The 17,850-nt window shown below is 32.1% G+C and overlaps 2 protein-coding genes across 4 annotated transcripts in view; both read left to right on the top strand.

Moving 5' to 3' along the window:
• The window catches only part of LOC148229716 (uncharacterized), a 27,732-nt gene extending 18,266 nt beyond the window's left edge, over window positions 1-9,466 (top strand). The window contains exons 2-3 of one of the 2 annotated variants that reach the window (XM_088198877.1): window positions 5,271-8,617; window positions 8,691-9,466. In XM_088198877.1, the coding sequence (XP_088055003.1) occupies window positions 5,538-8,617; window positions 8,691-9,186 (3,576 nt within the window). In that variant the 5' untranslated portion in view covers window positions 5,271-5,537 and the 3' untranslated portion in view covers window positions 9,187-9,466. The remainder of the gene's footprint in view (window positions 1-5,270; window positions 8,618-8,690) is intronic. The other variant, XM_088198876.1, reaches the window with a different exon arrangement.
• A 1,932-nt stretch (window positions 9,467-11,398) lies between these two features.
• Window positions 11,399-17,850, top strand: part of LOC148229714 (oxysterol-binding protein-related protein 9) — a 41,469-nt gene continuing 35,017 nt past the window's right edge. For both annotated transcript variants that reach the window (XM_088196616.1, XM_088196615.1), the window contains exon 1: window positions 11,399-11,596. In XM_088196616.1, the coding sequence (XP_088052742.1) occupies window positions 11,498-11,596 (99 nt within the window). In that variant the 5' untranslated portion in view covers window positions 11,399-11,497. The remainder of the gene's footprint in view (window positions 11,597-17,850) is intronic.

Genomic DNA, 17,850 nt, shown 5'->3' with positions numbered 1-17,850 from the left:
ATAATTAACGTCGCTTCACATATTAATCACAGAGCTTTATTCAATTAAATTAATACAGTATTATTAAGTTTGATTATTCTGTATTAAATTGGGTATAACTTCTGATGACAACTAAATTATTAAAGCATTTTTTAATCTTATTTGATTTCTTGCATTTCATTAATATTCCGACAGACATATAATATAAAATATATAATAAAACACATTGAATTAGCATTGACTATTTTACTTCTAAATCTAATCATCATTGATCTTTCAACGCTTTAAATGTTTTTAGCATCTAACGTAGGTAGAATTTCCGATAGATCTTTTGATATGCATAATGACATATTTTAGACACTTCTTGGCATTGCTAATGAAGTTAATCGATCGTTAAACGCCCATGAAAACGATTTTTTTAATGTGTTATCATGAGATAACGGATGATTTCGTCAGAAACTTTCGTGAATTGCATTTTTGTAATAGTAATTGATTACTTTGATAAAGCGAAAGATAATTCAAATTACGTTAAAGTTGTTGGATGATGAAATTTTTGTACTTTCAAAGAAAATATAGTATTAAAATATTAAGTACAAGATAAAGTTATGTAAATTAAAAAATAAAAATAACTTAATGTGATTTTTATTCTTGAACAAGGATAAATTCGCTAAGTGAGATCAACGCACGTGACTCAAAAGCAAGCGGCAAACCCGCTAATATTTTTAAAATCGCAATTAAATCTTCTAATAAGTAGATATCAAATAAACACTTTCTCAATATAAATTAAAAGCTTACTTACATCCGTGAGAAAATGAGCGATGTTTTTACAGGGCGAACTAATCGCTGTACTATAATTGTCGACAAAAACTATTGAATCGCTCACGTGCGTTTATAATTGGCCAAACTGACATTTTATTTTATTTTGCCGGCCAGAAAGAATGTCCAGCACTTATAGATGTTAATCGACTCTTCTATCCATGTACCTATTACACCTGTTTAATTATTCCTAACAGTAAATCAACGAGCAGTTAATGACACCATCAGAATACCAACAATGTAGCGCTCACACCTCTTCTCACCTTTCGAGGGTCATCCGGGTCGATGAAATTGACCTAAGAATAACTACATTACCATGAAACGCTTGTTTTTTTACTATTTATAAATTACGATTGCGAATTATTAACTACGAATTAAATAGCATTGTGTGGATTTTTTAACGGATCGATTTATTTTTTTGACGACAGTGAAGTGCGGATAGATGTGGCAAAATACTTTCACTTCTCACGATTGTATCGATATAAATTCTTAACAGTCCTATAATTTTTACGCCTATGAATATTAAAAATATGTGAGAGTGTGACATTGAAGCGGATTATACAAATTGAGACAATGCGCAATTGGATGACTTAATATTGTTAGAGAAGCTTTGTTGTATTTCAGAGTTCAATAAAAAAATATTATTCACATATAATTATTCAATATAATCAATGGAATTAGCCTGAGAATATATTACGGAAGTATAATATAATAACTATTTTCTATATTTATTTATTTTACTCTATTTTCATATATACTATTTATTTGATAGACCCGGTCAATTTTAATTCCAAAACAACGGTATTTTATGATTATATTATTATTCATTTATAATTTTTTTAAGTATAATTTTACTGATTTTTATGTAAACGATAAATACATTTATTTTATTTTAGTTATTTTTGAGTGACTAATTAATAAAGTCGATATTTAATAATACAAATAATAAACATGCATTGGAATTTCGTTTCGATTTGAGCGAAATAAAAGTCACCTTCATTTAATATAAAATTTTAATATGTTAATATAATAGTAGTTTAAATGTTTACTTAGGTTATAAACTATTTTATACTTGATATTTCAATAGATATTTAATACTTTAACCGCAATTAAACTGCGGTTTAAAATCAATTAAACCGCATCTCTTTGATGAATGCAATCAGAATTTGCATCAATGAATCACATCATGTGTGTCATATGGCAAAAAATCGAACCTCGTTATATAAAAATGTGTTAATATCGTATTAGTATGTAACACTTTACCTTTGTATCTGGCGCTCTTTCGAAACGACCCGATCGGCGTAACTGTTAAACAACTTTCTTCGCGGCCTTATAGGCGGCTTGCCAAAAATTACAGCGAACCGATGCATAAAATGTGGATCCGATGAATAAATCGTCGATGACCCTCATCTTCTTCTTTTCCTATACCATGTACAAGGATGCCAAATAGAATAACTCGGAAGAAGCACAACTTACTGCAATTAGGTTCATTGTTGTCGAAGATGGAAAGTTTCACAATTAGCATGTAATTGCGCGTGCGTCGCTCATTATTCGTCATTATTGTTTGACGATTCGTATTCCGCGTGTGGGCGAATCACACACGTGAAGGTTAGAACTTGCAAGTTCAATTATATCGCACTGCAGTGACGATGAATAATAATTAAAATACGTGACAGGCCAAACTGTACCATCGTCCAATATGTTTCATCTTTTTATTTTGAATATGATTGATTGATTACACAATGTTTAAAAGAACCGCTAAAACTAAACTAAAACCAATGTATTATTAACCCAAAAATTCATTTTTTGTAGATATACGCATTGATTTCATATTCATAAGTGATACATTATATAAATTTCTGTAAAAAAGAGATTGGATACTATATATAATAATCGTTTGTCTTTCCTCTCATATTCCCCTAAAGGCCTGTCTGAGTGTTTTATTGCAATACATTGTTTAAAATCAGCTTCTCTCATATATTTAAATTATACTATTTATATCTCTATCTGTGATATATTGATTTATGTTTAAATTGCAAACGTAGCATGTTTAAACATATAATCATATGTACTAATAAAATATATTTTATTTTAGTTAAATATATAGCTTAGAAAAAATGACATATTTAGGTTACCCCAATGCGGCACGATGGTCTAAAAACAACTGAAATTTCTCGAAAATAGTTAGATTGTCGACAGCACCTTTAGTAGTTTAAAGACATACAATAACTTTCTGCGAGAACTCAGTGAATCGTATCTCAACGCTCCTAAAAGAAAGGTGTTGGGATACAAGGGTGGAATAGCGTAGTCCGTAACGTCTCAGACTAGTAATTCTGAGGTTGCAGGTTCGAGCCCCGGCAGCGGCTATTATAAAAAAAAACGGGCCAGCTGCAGTAATATCTATTAATTATAAATTATATTACACATAATAATTTATAATTATTAATATAGATGTAACCGATTCCCAGACTTTCAGTCTTGTGGTTAATACTTACTTTATAGGTATTCATTATATCTGGTCGACTTGTTGGTACAGATTTACTCCGTTGTAACACATTGGGCTTACGCCTGTCAGATTACAACGGAAGTTTAATAAAAAATAATAACCAAATATCCTCAGAATAATTGTATCGCAAGAACCTTTTTCAATTAAAAAGGAATATTTGGTTATTCGGGGATTGCAAATTATAGATCAAAGTTAAAATTGTCATAATTATTCAGCATCCTGATACAATAAGCTATACATTTATAAATGGATGATACAATTTATAAAAACATATAATTAGAATAGGAACTTAACTCATTGTTATATGAATATACGGACTTTCAGGAATCCAAATACTTATGAAAAAGGGTTGGGGAGAATGAGAGTAAATCCTAAGAAATTTTTGTATAAATTCTAAGCAATTGCTCTTTATTTTCAATTTGACTCATAAACGTATGAAGCTTTATTTAGTAATCCAAAAAAAGATAAATATATTATTTAGCAACAGGTTTTTAAACCTTAAACAAATATTTGTTTAAGGTTGAAAAACCTGTCGATTTTTTAAATATTTTTAAAGCAAATAAATATTTTCGGGTTTTATATAACATTTTTATGCACTTTTCAATAAATTGTCAATGTCTACGATATTGACTTAGATTTATAGTATAGTGCTTTTTAAAATTAATAAATGTTAAAAAGGCCGTTACTTTTAGGGTAATACAATTAAAATAATAATACAAGAAAATATGACAATGTAGTTTTGATACACCTTGTACTTACGGTATGATGGTAATCGGTTGATTGCAAAAAATGCTATTTTTTTCACGCGAATATGTCGCTATAGTCATAAAATGTTGTTAGTGCAAAAAATTAATTACACAACGGAATGCAGTTTTTATATGACTTTTTTGTGGTCTATGCTTGTGATATAATTACCGTAACATTTTATAATCAGTAAAAGTTAATTATATAATATAAATAATAATCAAATACTTAATTATTAATAACTTTTCTTTTTCATTTCAATGTAATATTTTAGTTGTTATTATATTATACTTCGTTAAAGTATTTATAGGACAGCGCTTATTTTTAATTAATGTATTTTTTAAAAGGATAGATATCATCTCAATAAAGCAGTAATTGAAAATTTTTCAACTGACAAGATTAGGTTGGTTGGTTTAATGCACTTACAGATAATCTCTTGAGTTATTTATTATATCTATTCAACCAAGAATTTAACGTTAATGGCTTTATCGCCTCCACGTATTTTTTGTGATCGAGGCGTCTATGAACTTGATATTTTAGTATTGAAGTATGTTTTCATCCAAAAGTATGGAATGTATAATGAGGAAAGCCAATAATTAAGCTAATATTTAATACTTGTTAATGTGTGTTTAAATTAAAGCCGAAAAAATCAGTGATTTACGGTCAAACACACATTCTTGGACGCCGTATGTGGGTTATTGGTAAACGACATTCGTATGTAAATATTCAAAATCTGAAAAGGCTACGGACGAACGTGTCACTTCTGCCACTCGGCCACCGGTCGAAATAATGTTAATGGGTCAATAGCCATTTGGACGGGTTTTCGTTTTGTTATTCAATTTTATTTTAGTGTCAGGGTCGCCGCATTGCCGGCATTCCATGGAGATGTTTTCTCCTGTCGTCGCCGGGCACCAGGATAGACGTTTTAATTGCGCCAATTGATTTTTGAACGGTGAAACCACGTGTGAAACTCTCCCGAGAGATCCGGCGGTCTTCGGAAGTGGTAGTAGTAGTAGACGAGACCTTATTAGAGAAACAAACCGGTCGGAGCGATCAGCGCGTGAGCTACCGTCCAAAGTTTCATTCTCTGATGTCTCTGAAAGAATGTGATTGAGAGAGAGAGAAAAAAAGAAGCGGTCTTAATTGAAACATTAAGGCATTTTCATGCCCTTATTCATTAGCAATGATCCCACGTGTGTAATTTGTACGTTTGTTTTTGTTTCAGGTTGCGTTTCTCAGCGCTGTCATCGTAGCCGTGACAGCGATCGAAAACAAGAGACCCAACAATTTTCACAAGAGCATCAAGGAGATCGGCGAAGAGATCAGAGATAGGAGAAATTTAGAATATTCGCTGACGCTGCCCAATTCTCACGTATCGTCGTACAGGTCTTTGGACAGAAGAATTCCCAGTAGTTTATACAGCGGCAGAACGGGATATGGACTCATCAGAAGAAGTCGGCCGTACCCCCAGCTGCCTTCGTATGCCGTTCAAATGGAACCCATGATACAATATTCTCAGAAAGATCCATTATATGATATCAACGGGGATCATTTAGAAGAAGGCATCAACAAAAATGAGATTCAATCTAAGATTTTATCGCTGGGAGACCGAGTGTCCGATAACACTTACTCCGAAACTGGGCATGTTTACGGAAGACCACACGGACCGGTTCTATTGCCTTATTACGAACACCCAGAACCTATAATTGAAATCATTATCAAGGAATCGAACGAATCATTGCCTGAATTACAGTCGGCGCCGGTTTCTTCCGGATCTAGACAGAAAGAACCGATCCAAGTGTTTTATGTTAAGTATCAAAAGGATCCAAACGGTGGTGAAAACGACGTTATTTACGATAAACCGATTCCAGCCATCACTCCTCCGTCGAACGTCGAAAGCGATCATCAAATCGAATACACCACAGTGAGTCCACTAGGTCTGACTCTCCCTCCGCCGCCGAGCACGACTTTGAGAGCCATTATCAAACCGGAATCGGAACATTATCACAGCGATAGTGGAATTCGCATCACGTTCGGCGAAGAGAGCTCCCATAATCATCACGATCATACGTCTGCGGAAGAAGAATCCGCGCCACAGGCTTCTGTCGCACTTCCCCATTCTCCGCTACCCAGTCAACAACAGCAAAATTTACACACATCGCATTTCCAAAAAAGACAGCAAGTGCTACCTAGAGACACTCAAAGTACCAACTTTCAATCGGGAGCGCAGCAAAGAATTCAAATCCAAGGAGGAACGTCTTTCCCTCCAACTCATCAACAATTGCCTATGCAAAACAGTCCAAATCAAGCCTTCAGATCGGCTCAGTCTCAATTTCAACGCTTACCGAACGCTGCTCTATTCAACGCTCCTCAACAATCGCCTCAAATTCATAACACTCCTCCTCCGCCGACAGTACAAAGCTTACCGGCTATATCTCACCCGGGCCAACCTGTATTCAGACCGCAACCTACTTTCCAACAACGACCGCCGATTACGAACTCTGGTAGAAATCAATTTAGACCAAACGCTCAACAGCGCCCGTTCCATCAGGGTCCTCAACCGCAACAGTTCAATCAATTTAACGAACACGAATATCTTCAACAAAACTACCACACTATCACAACGGAACAATTAGAACCGATGCGCGATCAACAGTTGCCCAGTAAGCAGCCGCAAAATTTCAGAGACGCTCCGAGAAATCCAATTCAACCTCCGTTCACCATCAGTCAAGAGGAGTATAATAAAAGATACTTCGAACAGTTGCAGTACTTCAAACAACAAGAAAATCGCAATCGTCAACGACCTGTACAAGCTCCGACACCACAGACCGTGATAGGAACTAAATTCCAGCAACCTGAGCCGCAAAAACCACAGTTGAACACTCAATTAAACAACCAAGTTCAATTATCATCCATTAAAAATATCGCACCGCCGAAAAATCAGCAATTCAATCAACCCCAAAGTATCAGGACTTCGAATCCACCACCTAAACTCCAGCAACTACCCCAACCCGTTCCATCTCAACCGCAATTCGTCACAAATCAAATCAATACGATCCCAACTCATCATCAATTACTAGGACCGCATTTTATCCCGCCGGGTGGAGAAGTCATCGCCTCTGTGCCAAAATATGAACAACATCTGTTAATCACACCAGCTCCTCAACCACAAATACCAAACATTCAACAATCTCAGTCTCAACTGCAACATACTCAAGTACGCGTACCTGCTCTTCAGCATTCGCAGTCGCAAATTCAGCAATCTAAAATACAAGTGTCAAACGTACATCAAAATCAAGCTCATGTAACAAACGCACAACCTCTTCCGCAACCCAGTCCGCTGGTACAACACTTCTCGCAGAGTCCAATAAGACAAGAACCAAGGAATAACGTTCAATCGAGCAACGTTTCTCCTTTGATTACATCAGATTTTATTTCTGTATTTGAGCAAAACCAGAGAGAAATTTTACAATTGCAAGAAAAACTGAGAAAAAGTGAAGAGGAACAGAAAAAGCTGTTAGCGCTGACTCATTCCCAATTTTCTTCGACTCAATTTCCCGATAATAGGCTGAATAGTCAAATTCAATATACGCAGCAAAATCACGAACAAAGATTCTTGGCCAACGATGCGCGAAATGTATATGTTCAAGGACAAAATTCTCAATTCAGACCGTACGTGGCCCATAATACAAATAGGCCTCCTTTGATATCATCGACTGGTAGACCAAATAGCATCGAAGTTACGACCAGCGCAAATCATGCCTCGTCAACGTCTAAGAATTCAGTAGAATCGGAAGTAAAGAAGGCAGAGAAAAACAAGAAACCGATACATTTTGACTTGCCTGATGAAGTTCCTGATGAATTAAGGCAGCAGTTATTCGAATCTGGAATCTTGGAAAACGCCCAAATTAGCGTATTGGATTATGATAAGGTCGGAGATATACCTTTAGAATCATTACCGCCTGATCAATTAGCTAACTTTTATGGCGCAGGAGGTGGCTTACAAATATCTGGAAGCGCTAACGTTCAGACGGTGGTGAGACCGAACGGCGATAAAGTGATGACAGAGATTGACGACGAATACGATCACGAGGCATCGAGTTCAGAGACCAAGAAGCGATATGTAGATCCTTATGAAAAGAAGAAAAACGTAGAAATGAAAGTTGTGCATTTTGATCCCAACACGGCGAAGGGTCAGCAGGTGGCTGATAAATATGTGCAAGACGGAGCAAAACAAGTCGATCCAGTATCGCTGAATGATCACAAATATAATAGATATTTACCTCTGAAAGTGAGCGGTGCGAATTTCCCTCTGCCTGATGTGCCCGAGCTGGCAGGTCGTAAAGTAACATCAGTAGTCGTCTTAGCACCAGTGAACTACGACTTTTCAAAATCTGATAATGGACGATCCGAAAGAGCAGCGCCTAGTAAGAACAGCGAAGTCAATTTCGTAGCTGGTGACGCTTTGAAAAGATTAGTCAAGACGCCTACTTTGGAAAACTATAATAAATGGCTAGATAAAGAGAAGAGTACGTCTCCAGATCTACAATCAGTCGTACTACTTGTTACGAGGTATTACATTAATTATATTATGTTTTAAATATTATTTAATTGAATTTAATTAACATCTTATTTTTGATTTCAGCCCAGAGAGTGGTGAAGCTAAAAAGGAAATCTTCATGTATGATGTCGCAACACAAGGCGTGAGCAAATTGAGCGGAGAGTTGTCCAACGCTTTCGTGGATGTTGCCGAAACGAACGCACACAGTAAAGATTTCGATCAGATAGCAGTCGCAGATTCTGGAACAGTCGAATCGTCTATCAAAGTAGTAGAAGAAAAAGTACAACTTCAAAAACAAGACCAGAAAGAAAATAAATACGTCAACCACAAGCCGGTCTTTGCGGAAGTTGAACCAAAAAAACACATAGTACCAGAAAAGAAAGAAGTTAAACCAAGAATAGCAGATTATGGTTCAAAATACAGCGTCGAGTTTTCGACGACGCCACAATCCGAAAGCAGCAGACAAGACACGTCCGATATGTTCTATTTGGAAGAGGACAACAAATCTGTAAATCACGTTTCGATTAGTTCAGGATACAGTAGGATGAAAATGGGCAGAGCGATTGATGATGAAGAATGATTTGATGACGAATGCAATTACAAATATATTATTTAAAACTCCTTTAGTTGTAATGAAATTGTAAATACTTGATTAATGACTGATTATAGGGGGGTGTGTTGATATTATTGGTGGTGAAAATGTATTTCGAGTACCTTTGTAACATATTTCGGGAGAAGACTGAATGAATGGTGAATATTTTATATTAATTTTATTAAAATAAAAAATAATAATGAATACGGAATTTGTTTTATTTCATTTTAAATAATTACGTACAAAAATAAATAATAATAAAATAAAATTAAGATGAAAAATAATACACTTTCATAAAAACATATTTAAAAAAAGAAACATGATTATTTATGTATGTAAATAAATGTTCATAGATATATTACTTTAAACCTTTTTATAATAAATTTTGTGAATAATCGCTAGATGGCACTACAAAGCTATATTGTTTTACATAGAATATTATTATTATTTTCCTAAACAAATACATATTTTATTTTTAATATTTTTTAAATATCAGTAAATACGGATGTGTAAAATATAAAATTTTAATTTATTTTACCAGTAAGATAATTGATTTATTAAAATCCTTCATAGTAGTGACGTGGAGACTATAATTATTTTAATTGTTATTTTATTGTTTTCTGCTGTACTGATGTATTTTTAATTTGCAAAAATCCATGGCCGTACAATTTGTGCAATAAACGGATATTATAATTCAAATCGTCTCGAAAGTAGAGATAAACTCTTATAAAGGTAATTGCTTGGCTTGTCCAAAATTGATTATCGAAGTGGAAGTTGCCGTTTTTCTCTAGACTTCAAAGTTATCGTCGGTGTCGACTTGGTGTAAGCTCCGCTGGATGCGAGTTCAGGGCAAACTTTTGTGTATTATAATACAATTTTAGCGGCCACATTTTTGTTTAAATAAATCTGAAAAATGCATAATTTGTATGTAGTGTATAAAACAATTTTATAACATTTAATAAATAAACAAAAGTGAAGTCGGGGTCAGTGTCGTGGATTTATAACATCTAAGTAGATTGTCAAAAGTCGGTGTGATCCAAAGTCATTTTTTTATTGTCTTATATTTTAATAGATCAAATATGTATGTATCATGTTTAATTATAACGACCGAGTAGTCAGAAGCCTGGGAGGAAGGTTTTGAAATTTATATTTAAAATTTTTAAAAATAATTTAAAAATCATTGTTGTTAGTTTTTAGGTGTTCCAACATTTCGGGTTTGTTGGTGTAGACACGACTCTTAGCGTAACATTACAAAAAATCCAACAGCGTTAAATCGCATGATCTTGTAGGCCAATTGATTCAGCAAAATATGGCGAAATGCAACATGGGAACTTTTCAAGCAAAACATTCAACATTGAACACGATGTGTGACAAGTTTGAACCACAATTTCTTTGATTGCACTGAATTAAGTATTTTTGAAACTACATTTAGGATTTTACTTAATTCTTTGAGAGGCTTTATCCGACGCTCTTGTGTCATGCGTGCTTTTCTTGGTATATTATTTTAACCGTGTGCTTTTGACGGCGTAATTATATCGGGTTGCCCGACTGTACACGTAACATTGAGATTATCCATAGAAAAAGCTTCCTTGAAGTGTTTTGCTTGTTGAAATATGACTTAGAATCAGCAACATAAATCGAGTTAGAGTTGGTGTCGAAGTGTAAGGTAAAGTGTGAATCGATAGATTTTTTAACGTTTATACTTTTTAATGAACCAACAGTATACATATATAAATAAAGAGTCATGTTGAAAATGTTTTTAGCACAAGGCTTTTTCTCTAGGATTTAATTTAAACAGAAGAATGAATTTTTTAAATAAGTAATGTTTTGAAACAAAATGGTGAATCGGGCCGGCTAGCACACTCAGCCGAAATATTAATAAAGCATATTTTAATAGCAAAGATACTTTTAAGGCTCCATACAACTTTCAAGCATATTTATTAAAAGTTTTGAATTTTCAGACCTCAAAAAGAGTACTTGTCTTTGGGTTTTGATTCGCTTCTGATGTGGAAATAAAGTTTAATTTGGGGGGAGTGAGTTCATCAAAACTAAAATATAATAAAATATATTTATAAGTGAGTAATAAATATAATCGTATTTTTACTAATGACTTTCTATATATATAAATTGCTTATTTATTTTTATTTTGATGTCATTTGGAGGCCGATATTTTTGTTTACTGGCAATTTTACCGGCCAAAGTGACACATGCGAATGGTCGCAAAAGCGCTCGTTTGGGCCTCGAGCCGGCAGCGGTGGGGAGTCGGTGACAGCGGAGGTCTCGACGGTCGGACGCCGGAATGGAAGGCTCGCTCAGCAAATGGACCAACCTGGTCAAGGGCTGGCAGTACAGATGGTTCGTCCTCGACGACGCCGCAGGCCTGCTCTCTTACTACACGGTGAGTCAGCGCCAACACTTCAATTATCTCCCATATCCACGTATTACTAACGCGACCGCGAAGAACGCTACTCAAAACCCCAGCTCACTTACGCAACGGCACATTTAACGCCGTTCCGTATTCACTTATGATTTATACGAACTTTCCTTTCATATAACAAAAATTAACTCATTTTCTTACGATGCCATCGCTTATATACGAAACGTCATAAGCGACAATAACAATATATAGCTTATCAAGTAAACCATAATACATATATGCCAATCTTCCAAGCCTTCCAATGTGTTTGAGTGTATGAGTATTACACACACAAACAAGGTTAATATTAACTCTAATTTTTTTTAAATACCAAATTATTGTTGTTATAATTAAAACTGATAAAAAAACAATATAAAATTTAAATTGTTTTTCAAATTCTTACGCTATATTACGTATTATGGACTGTCTTTGAAAATTAAATGGATATATCAAAGCTTCATAGTTGCATTGACCTAAAAATTCCATAAAAAATAAGCTGTGCGAATTTCAAGACGCTCAAGTGCACCGTTCAAGAGTTTCTGTTGTCATATATTTCATTTAGACATTTGAATACTTTTGCAGATTACTCTTTATTTAGTATGGCAACAAAGAAGTGAGGTTAAAAGAATAATATTATAAGCTAAATAAAACTGTTTATAAACTGTTTATATTCCATAATTTAAAATTTAAATATAAACATACGATATAATATCATAATATATTAAAAAAATCACGATGAAAATAATTTTCCGGGTATTTCCTGTTTTTTTTTAAAGATTGGATGTTCATACTTTTTAGACATAACATGATAACATATTTTCTTGTTCTGGGGAATAATTTAACATTAATTTACTGTTCGGGACTTGAAATGAAAATACAATGTATATTCCTGGATTTAAAAATGGATCTTAAATTTCAAATCATATTAAAATCTTGGTAAAGAATACACATAGGTAATAAATCTTCTTTGCATATTGATAGTATATTAGTATATAAAAACAATCATTAAACCAATTCCTTTACCAACCACTTGCTTACGTAAACAATGTTTTTTCAAATATGATGGAAGTAAAAAAATGACAATGCTCTGACTGAGCCTCTAATTATATCGAATATTACGCCTAATATTGATAGACTTTTAATATTAAAAATAAAGCTATTATTTGTAATCTGTAGATATTATTTGTAACCTGTAATTTAATTTTAAAACATGATTTAGGCATAGTTTGTGATAAAATATGTTTTTAAAATAACATTTATTATATATAATATATGTGTACATATATGTATATTCCTTACATTTAGAAACTTAGCTTTATAAATCTTCTCTTACTTTTATAAATTTTGTCTTAAGTTACCTATATTTTTAATTTTTTAGTTTATTTTTATCTTTGGCGTATATTAATTAGTCGGAATTTAGTTATTAAATTGATAACTTCTTAGACGCAAGAGCTGCAAATTTAGTTCTTCAAAAAATATTTTTTTGTTTATATTTGGAGATTGTACTGCCATTTTTTTAATGGACATATTTACCCAAGCATAACTGATTAATTGTCAATCAACACAATGATGAAATTACATTGAAATTAAATTTTTCATTAATTCAATTTATTTATGACGCTTTATTTTAGGATTACTTGCTATTTTGGAGATATGGGATTTTTATAGCATATATGTACATGAATTATTAAATAATTATCACCCAAAAGCTAATTTACACTTAACCTGTTGAGTATTTATACACATTTGTTGATTTGTTAGTAATTTTAACCTGCGAATGAGTTAATTTTATGTATTTTTCTATAGCTAGTTATTTTCTGTTGTTATTTGTTTATTATTATTTATATTGCATTTATAGTGAATTATAGAAAACAATCAGTGATTCTCAACGATTTACTGCTTTGATTTATTTTACTACTTTTATGTATTAGTATGATTTTATAATTTATTTTAATAGTTTTCTATTCTTAAATTTCGGTTATTTATTTTATATATTATTCGGCTTTTGTGGATTTTTTTATATCAATACAGAGGCTTTTAATACTTTTTGTTATGTTAATTTATTTCGTACTCTTTAATTTATTGGTATTATTTTCGATAGAAATCATTAATTATTTTTTTTCTTATATATACTTATGACGTTTTTTTATTTAATATTTCTTCAGTTATTTAACTATCTGAGGTACCTCAAAACTGAAAGATCGACCACCGTACATGTACGGATGTTATTTTTCTTATATTAAATATTAATTAGTAATTGGCCTCGTAGCACGAAAACTGGTGTTTTTTTAAATTATAAATCAAAGCTTTTAGCAGCTTTTATTTTTAAGACAAGAACAGTGGACCAAAATGTTTTCTGAGTCTTAGTCAGTAACAGTAAATAATTTCATGAATCCATATTTCATTAAAATGGGCAGGTTTAGTCGCGCAGCGCTACAATGTATTTGAAGTACAGTTTTTCTCAATCCTGGGATAACTATAGATGTGGGTTTAAGGTAGTTTTTAAGCGAAATAAAACGTTTAATTTTCGTTCGAGATTTCGTGCGGTACCCACACTTTTCTTTAAAGCTTTACTTAAATGACAAACTATATAATATAAGTCAATAGCATATTTATTTAATCGTAGTTTTTTAATTATTTTACTACTATTATAATTTTGTAAATCGTCTATTTCGCAATTTAACCTCTAAACTATATTTTTCTAATTCATTTTATAACCATTTGTATGTTACATCTATACACTAAGTTAATATATATTTTTTTGCTGCTACGGTTGCTGAGTTTCTCGTATGGAATTCGTAAATCTGTAAGCATCGTAATTACCATTTTGAAATAATATTGTTTATACCGCGATTCAAACTTAACTAATAAAACTAAAAATGTTATTTATCGGCAAAGATTACGCCGCTGCTAATGTAAAATAATAAAAAACTTTTTGAAAACATCTCATATGCATAATCATTTTTTAATACGTATACTTAAAAGGTATATTTAAAAACCTAATATATTTTTTGCTTAGTGTTCAGAGTGACATCACCGCGATGTAAGTCAAAACATCATAAATAATGAGCTATTTCTTTTTGTTAAAAAAAAAATGTGTACAAAATTGTATTACTTCATTTAATATTAAAACCATACCCGTCGAATAATCAACGGAGAGCTAACCGACAATAAATATAACGGCTGACTTAACTTTAATAAAAAATATGAATTAAATGAAAAGTAATTTATTACATAGGTGTATTACGTTGCTCTGTGTTCGTATTAAAAGTACGATAAATCTGAGTGTATGACCAAGCATTTACAAGTAATATTCGCTTACAAATATATAAATAGAAATTGTAACGGTCTAGACTTTTATACTAATATTTTCGTCAAATTTTTTTCAAAACTTTTCGTGGAATCATGTTTTGGATTAAATGTGTATCATTTAAATGGCTTAATAAAAGTAACGTTAATTATATTAAGCATTTAGCTATATTAGCCAAATATAATTAATAAAATATATCATGTATTAACTCTCACTTGAATTAAGACACTATTTCTCAATCATTCGATACAATTTGTGAGGTAATGTGATTTTAAATAAATGACCAATTAATTTTGTTCTTTATTGTTTTTCTTGCGTGCTATATGCGCATAGGCGCTTCGCGAAAGTAACTGTGTCAAGTGATGTCATGTAGGGTTTCTTTGCTTCTATGATTTTTCAGTAGGCTACATAGACTACATTGAAACTTTATGTATAATAAAATGAATACTTTAGCAGCTAAGTAACGTAATTAAAGAAGTTTACTATTCATATTTTATTAACTTGATACGAGCTTATTATTCAAATTTTATAGCATGCCATGTTACTTAATAATAGATCGCATAAGAAATTGTTAACATTTTTTTTAATTTTAGAAAGTATATAATATGACGTAAATTTTCACATTTTTCTCTTATGATGAAAACGCATGATTTAATTATTATATTTAAAAAAATATTAATCAATAGTACTTACGTTAATAATAGGTTTAGTTTATTAGCACTTCAAAGAATTATGGATTTTCTGTTTTAATAAAAAAATACTCAGCAAAAGTTTTCTTTCTAGTTTATTGAGTATTTTACCTGAAAGATTGGAATCGGAACCCACATCGTAGTAGTGAGCGCTTTACTGATAAATATACTTGAATGTAAAAATATATCTTTCATAAAATAGGATATGCTGGATCACACATAGTACACGTGGAGTGGAGCATATTATCTCACCAGAGCCGTTTTTTTATCGTATAAGATTAACCTTAACGAGCACGTCGGTGCTACGTAATCCAATGTATCACGCCAGCAGTAACCGTCTCATAAATCCGATCAATATTGAAGTATCGAAGAAAAGTATCGTAATACCACCCTTCTGCCTCAAGAGCGGTTGCTTTCTGATTAAAAATTGAAAAGCTACCGGAAAAACTCCTTTTGACCTCGACCGGATGCTGTTCGATAATCAACCGAATTCCTGAATCACGATTATGGCTATTGGTGCGTTTATTATTCATCCGGGACGACGGGTTTGCGGTAAATGTGAATTTATATGGCTTGTGGCTTATAACGACCCAATCATTCAAGAATGGCACTATAATTACCGAGTGGAAGTCGCGTTAAATTAGATAAATAATGAGTTTGAATGGTTCAAACGTTTTTAAGAAATACGCAAAGATCTTTAAGATGCATCAGGCGTCTATCGAGATTCATTAAGAAGATTACGAAATCATTAGTTATGCAACACGACGTTGTTGATATCATCTGATGTGAAAACATTCCAAAATTAAAAGCTGTTCCCAAATGAAATCCATTTTGAAACGTAAATTTATTGAAAAAAATGTAACCGCCGATTTGAAAGCAGTTCATTCAGACACCTTTTAAACACTATACATTTTATAATCGGCTTCACCAAACATGCAAGCTCAATAGTCGATTAATTTATCATTTATTAATATAAATTGAGATTTCTTATTTGATGAATACGACTATAATATATTACCATATATTAATGAATTAAAAATCATACAGTCCTTTTTTTTTTAGTTATGTTTTTGCAATGCATAATTAAAAAGTGTGCTTGTGATTATTATATAAAATGGTTAAAAGTCTGTATTCAAAGTAAATATGTCTTGTTTTTTCCTGACTTTTTTCATGTATATCTTTTTTTTTATCTTTTTGTTATGTGCAATATAATATATAAATAAATTGTACCATAAAACGAATAGTTTGTGCATTTACGTAATGTAAATGTTCGAAAAAGAATTCGTTACAGAGAGTTATTCATAACGTGTTCATTGTTCTGACCAATGCACAAAAAACAATTTTATGTAACAATTATTTTATATATTGCTCAATTAAATTGTCCTCCTATTTTAAATGTTCATATTTCATAACATTTTCATTAAACCATAATACCAAAAAGGCGAAACATTCTTTTTAAATGTTAATTTTGTATTTTAATGTATTATACAAAAGTTTCTGATTGCCTTACTTAATTATATTAAGTCAAGTGTAGTACTCAATGAATATTCGATTATTCGAATTATTCGCTCGATTTTCAACTATATGAATCGTTTATACCAAATTTGAAAAATATTTTAGAATGATCAATTTTGTATACTTGAGCAACGCTACAAAATCCATGGTACTTTATGCGCCTATAATGGAGACAATGAGACGCTTCTTCTTAAAAAAAATGTTTTTACGCATTTGAAAAACATTTGTATATAAAATGCTTATCTGCTGTGTCTACTAAGATCGCAATTCATGGAATTTGTTCGTTGAACGAAACAAAATGTTGGTTAGGTCTACCCTTTGTTATCGTTTAACGCTTATCTCAAAAACAGGTGTGCGTCGCAAATTTCTATAAAGTATATGTTACGTTTTCGTATTTGTTGTTTCAAGAGCAGACTTAATTTTAATCAGTTCAATAATTCAATCGCGGTTAATTTATTTCTAGTTATTTCATTTATATGCAAATTTGCACAAAACACGCCGATACGGATCCGATCTTTATCTATATCAAATTCTCTATATACATATACAATAAATTCGATACAATTATGCATTCAAAATGATCCTTCAATTTTGTTGAATTAATTCAATCACAGCTGATGTTAGTTCTTAAAAATGCTGAAATGACGCCCTTGATCAAAAAGTATGTAGTAATAAATTAAGCATTTTTCTGTTCAATAAAGTAAAATAAACGGAATGTCTTG

This window comes from Plectrocnemia conspersa, unplaced genomic scaffold, assembly GCF_051122295.1.
Source record: "Plectrocnemia conspersa isolate PC_06_02 unplaced genomic scaffold, ASM5112229v1 ptg000011l, whole genome shotgun sequence".
Classification (NCBI taxonomy): domain Eukaryota; kingdom Metazoa; phylum Arthropoda; class Insecta; order Trichoptera; family Polycentropodidae; genus Plectrocnemia; species Plectrocnemia conspersa.
Note: the sequence above shows the minus strand (reverse complement) of the source record. Positions and strands in the feature narration are given on the sequence as shown.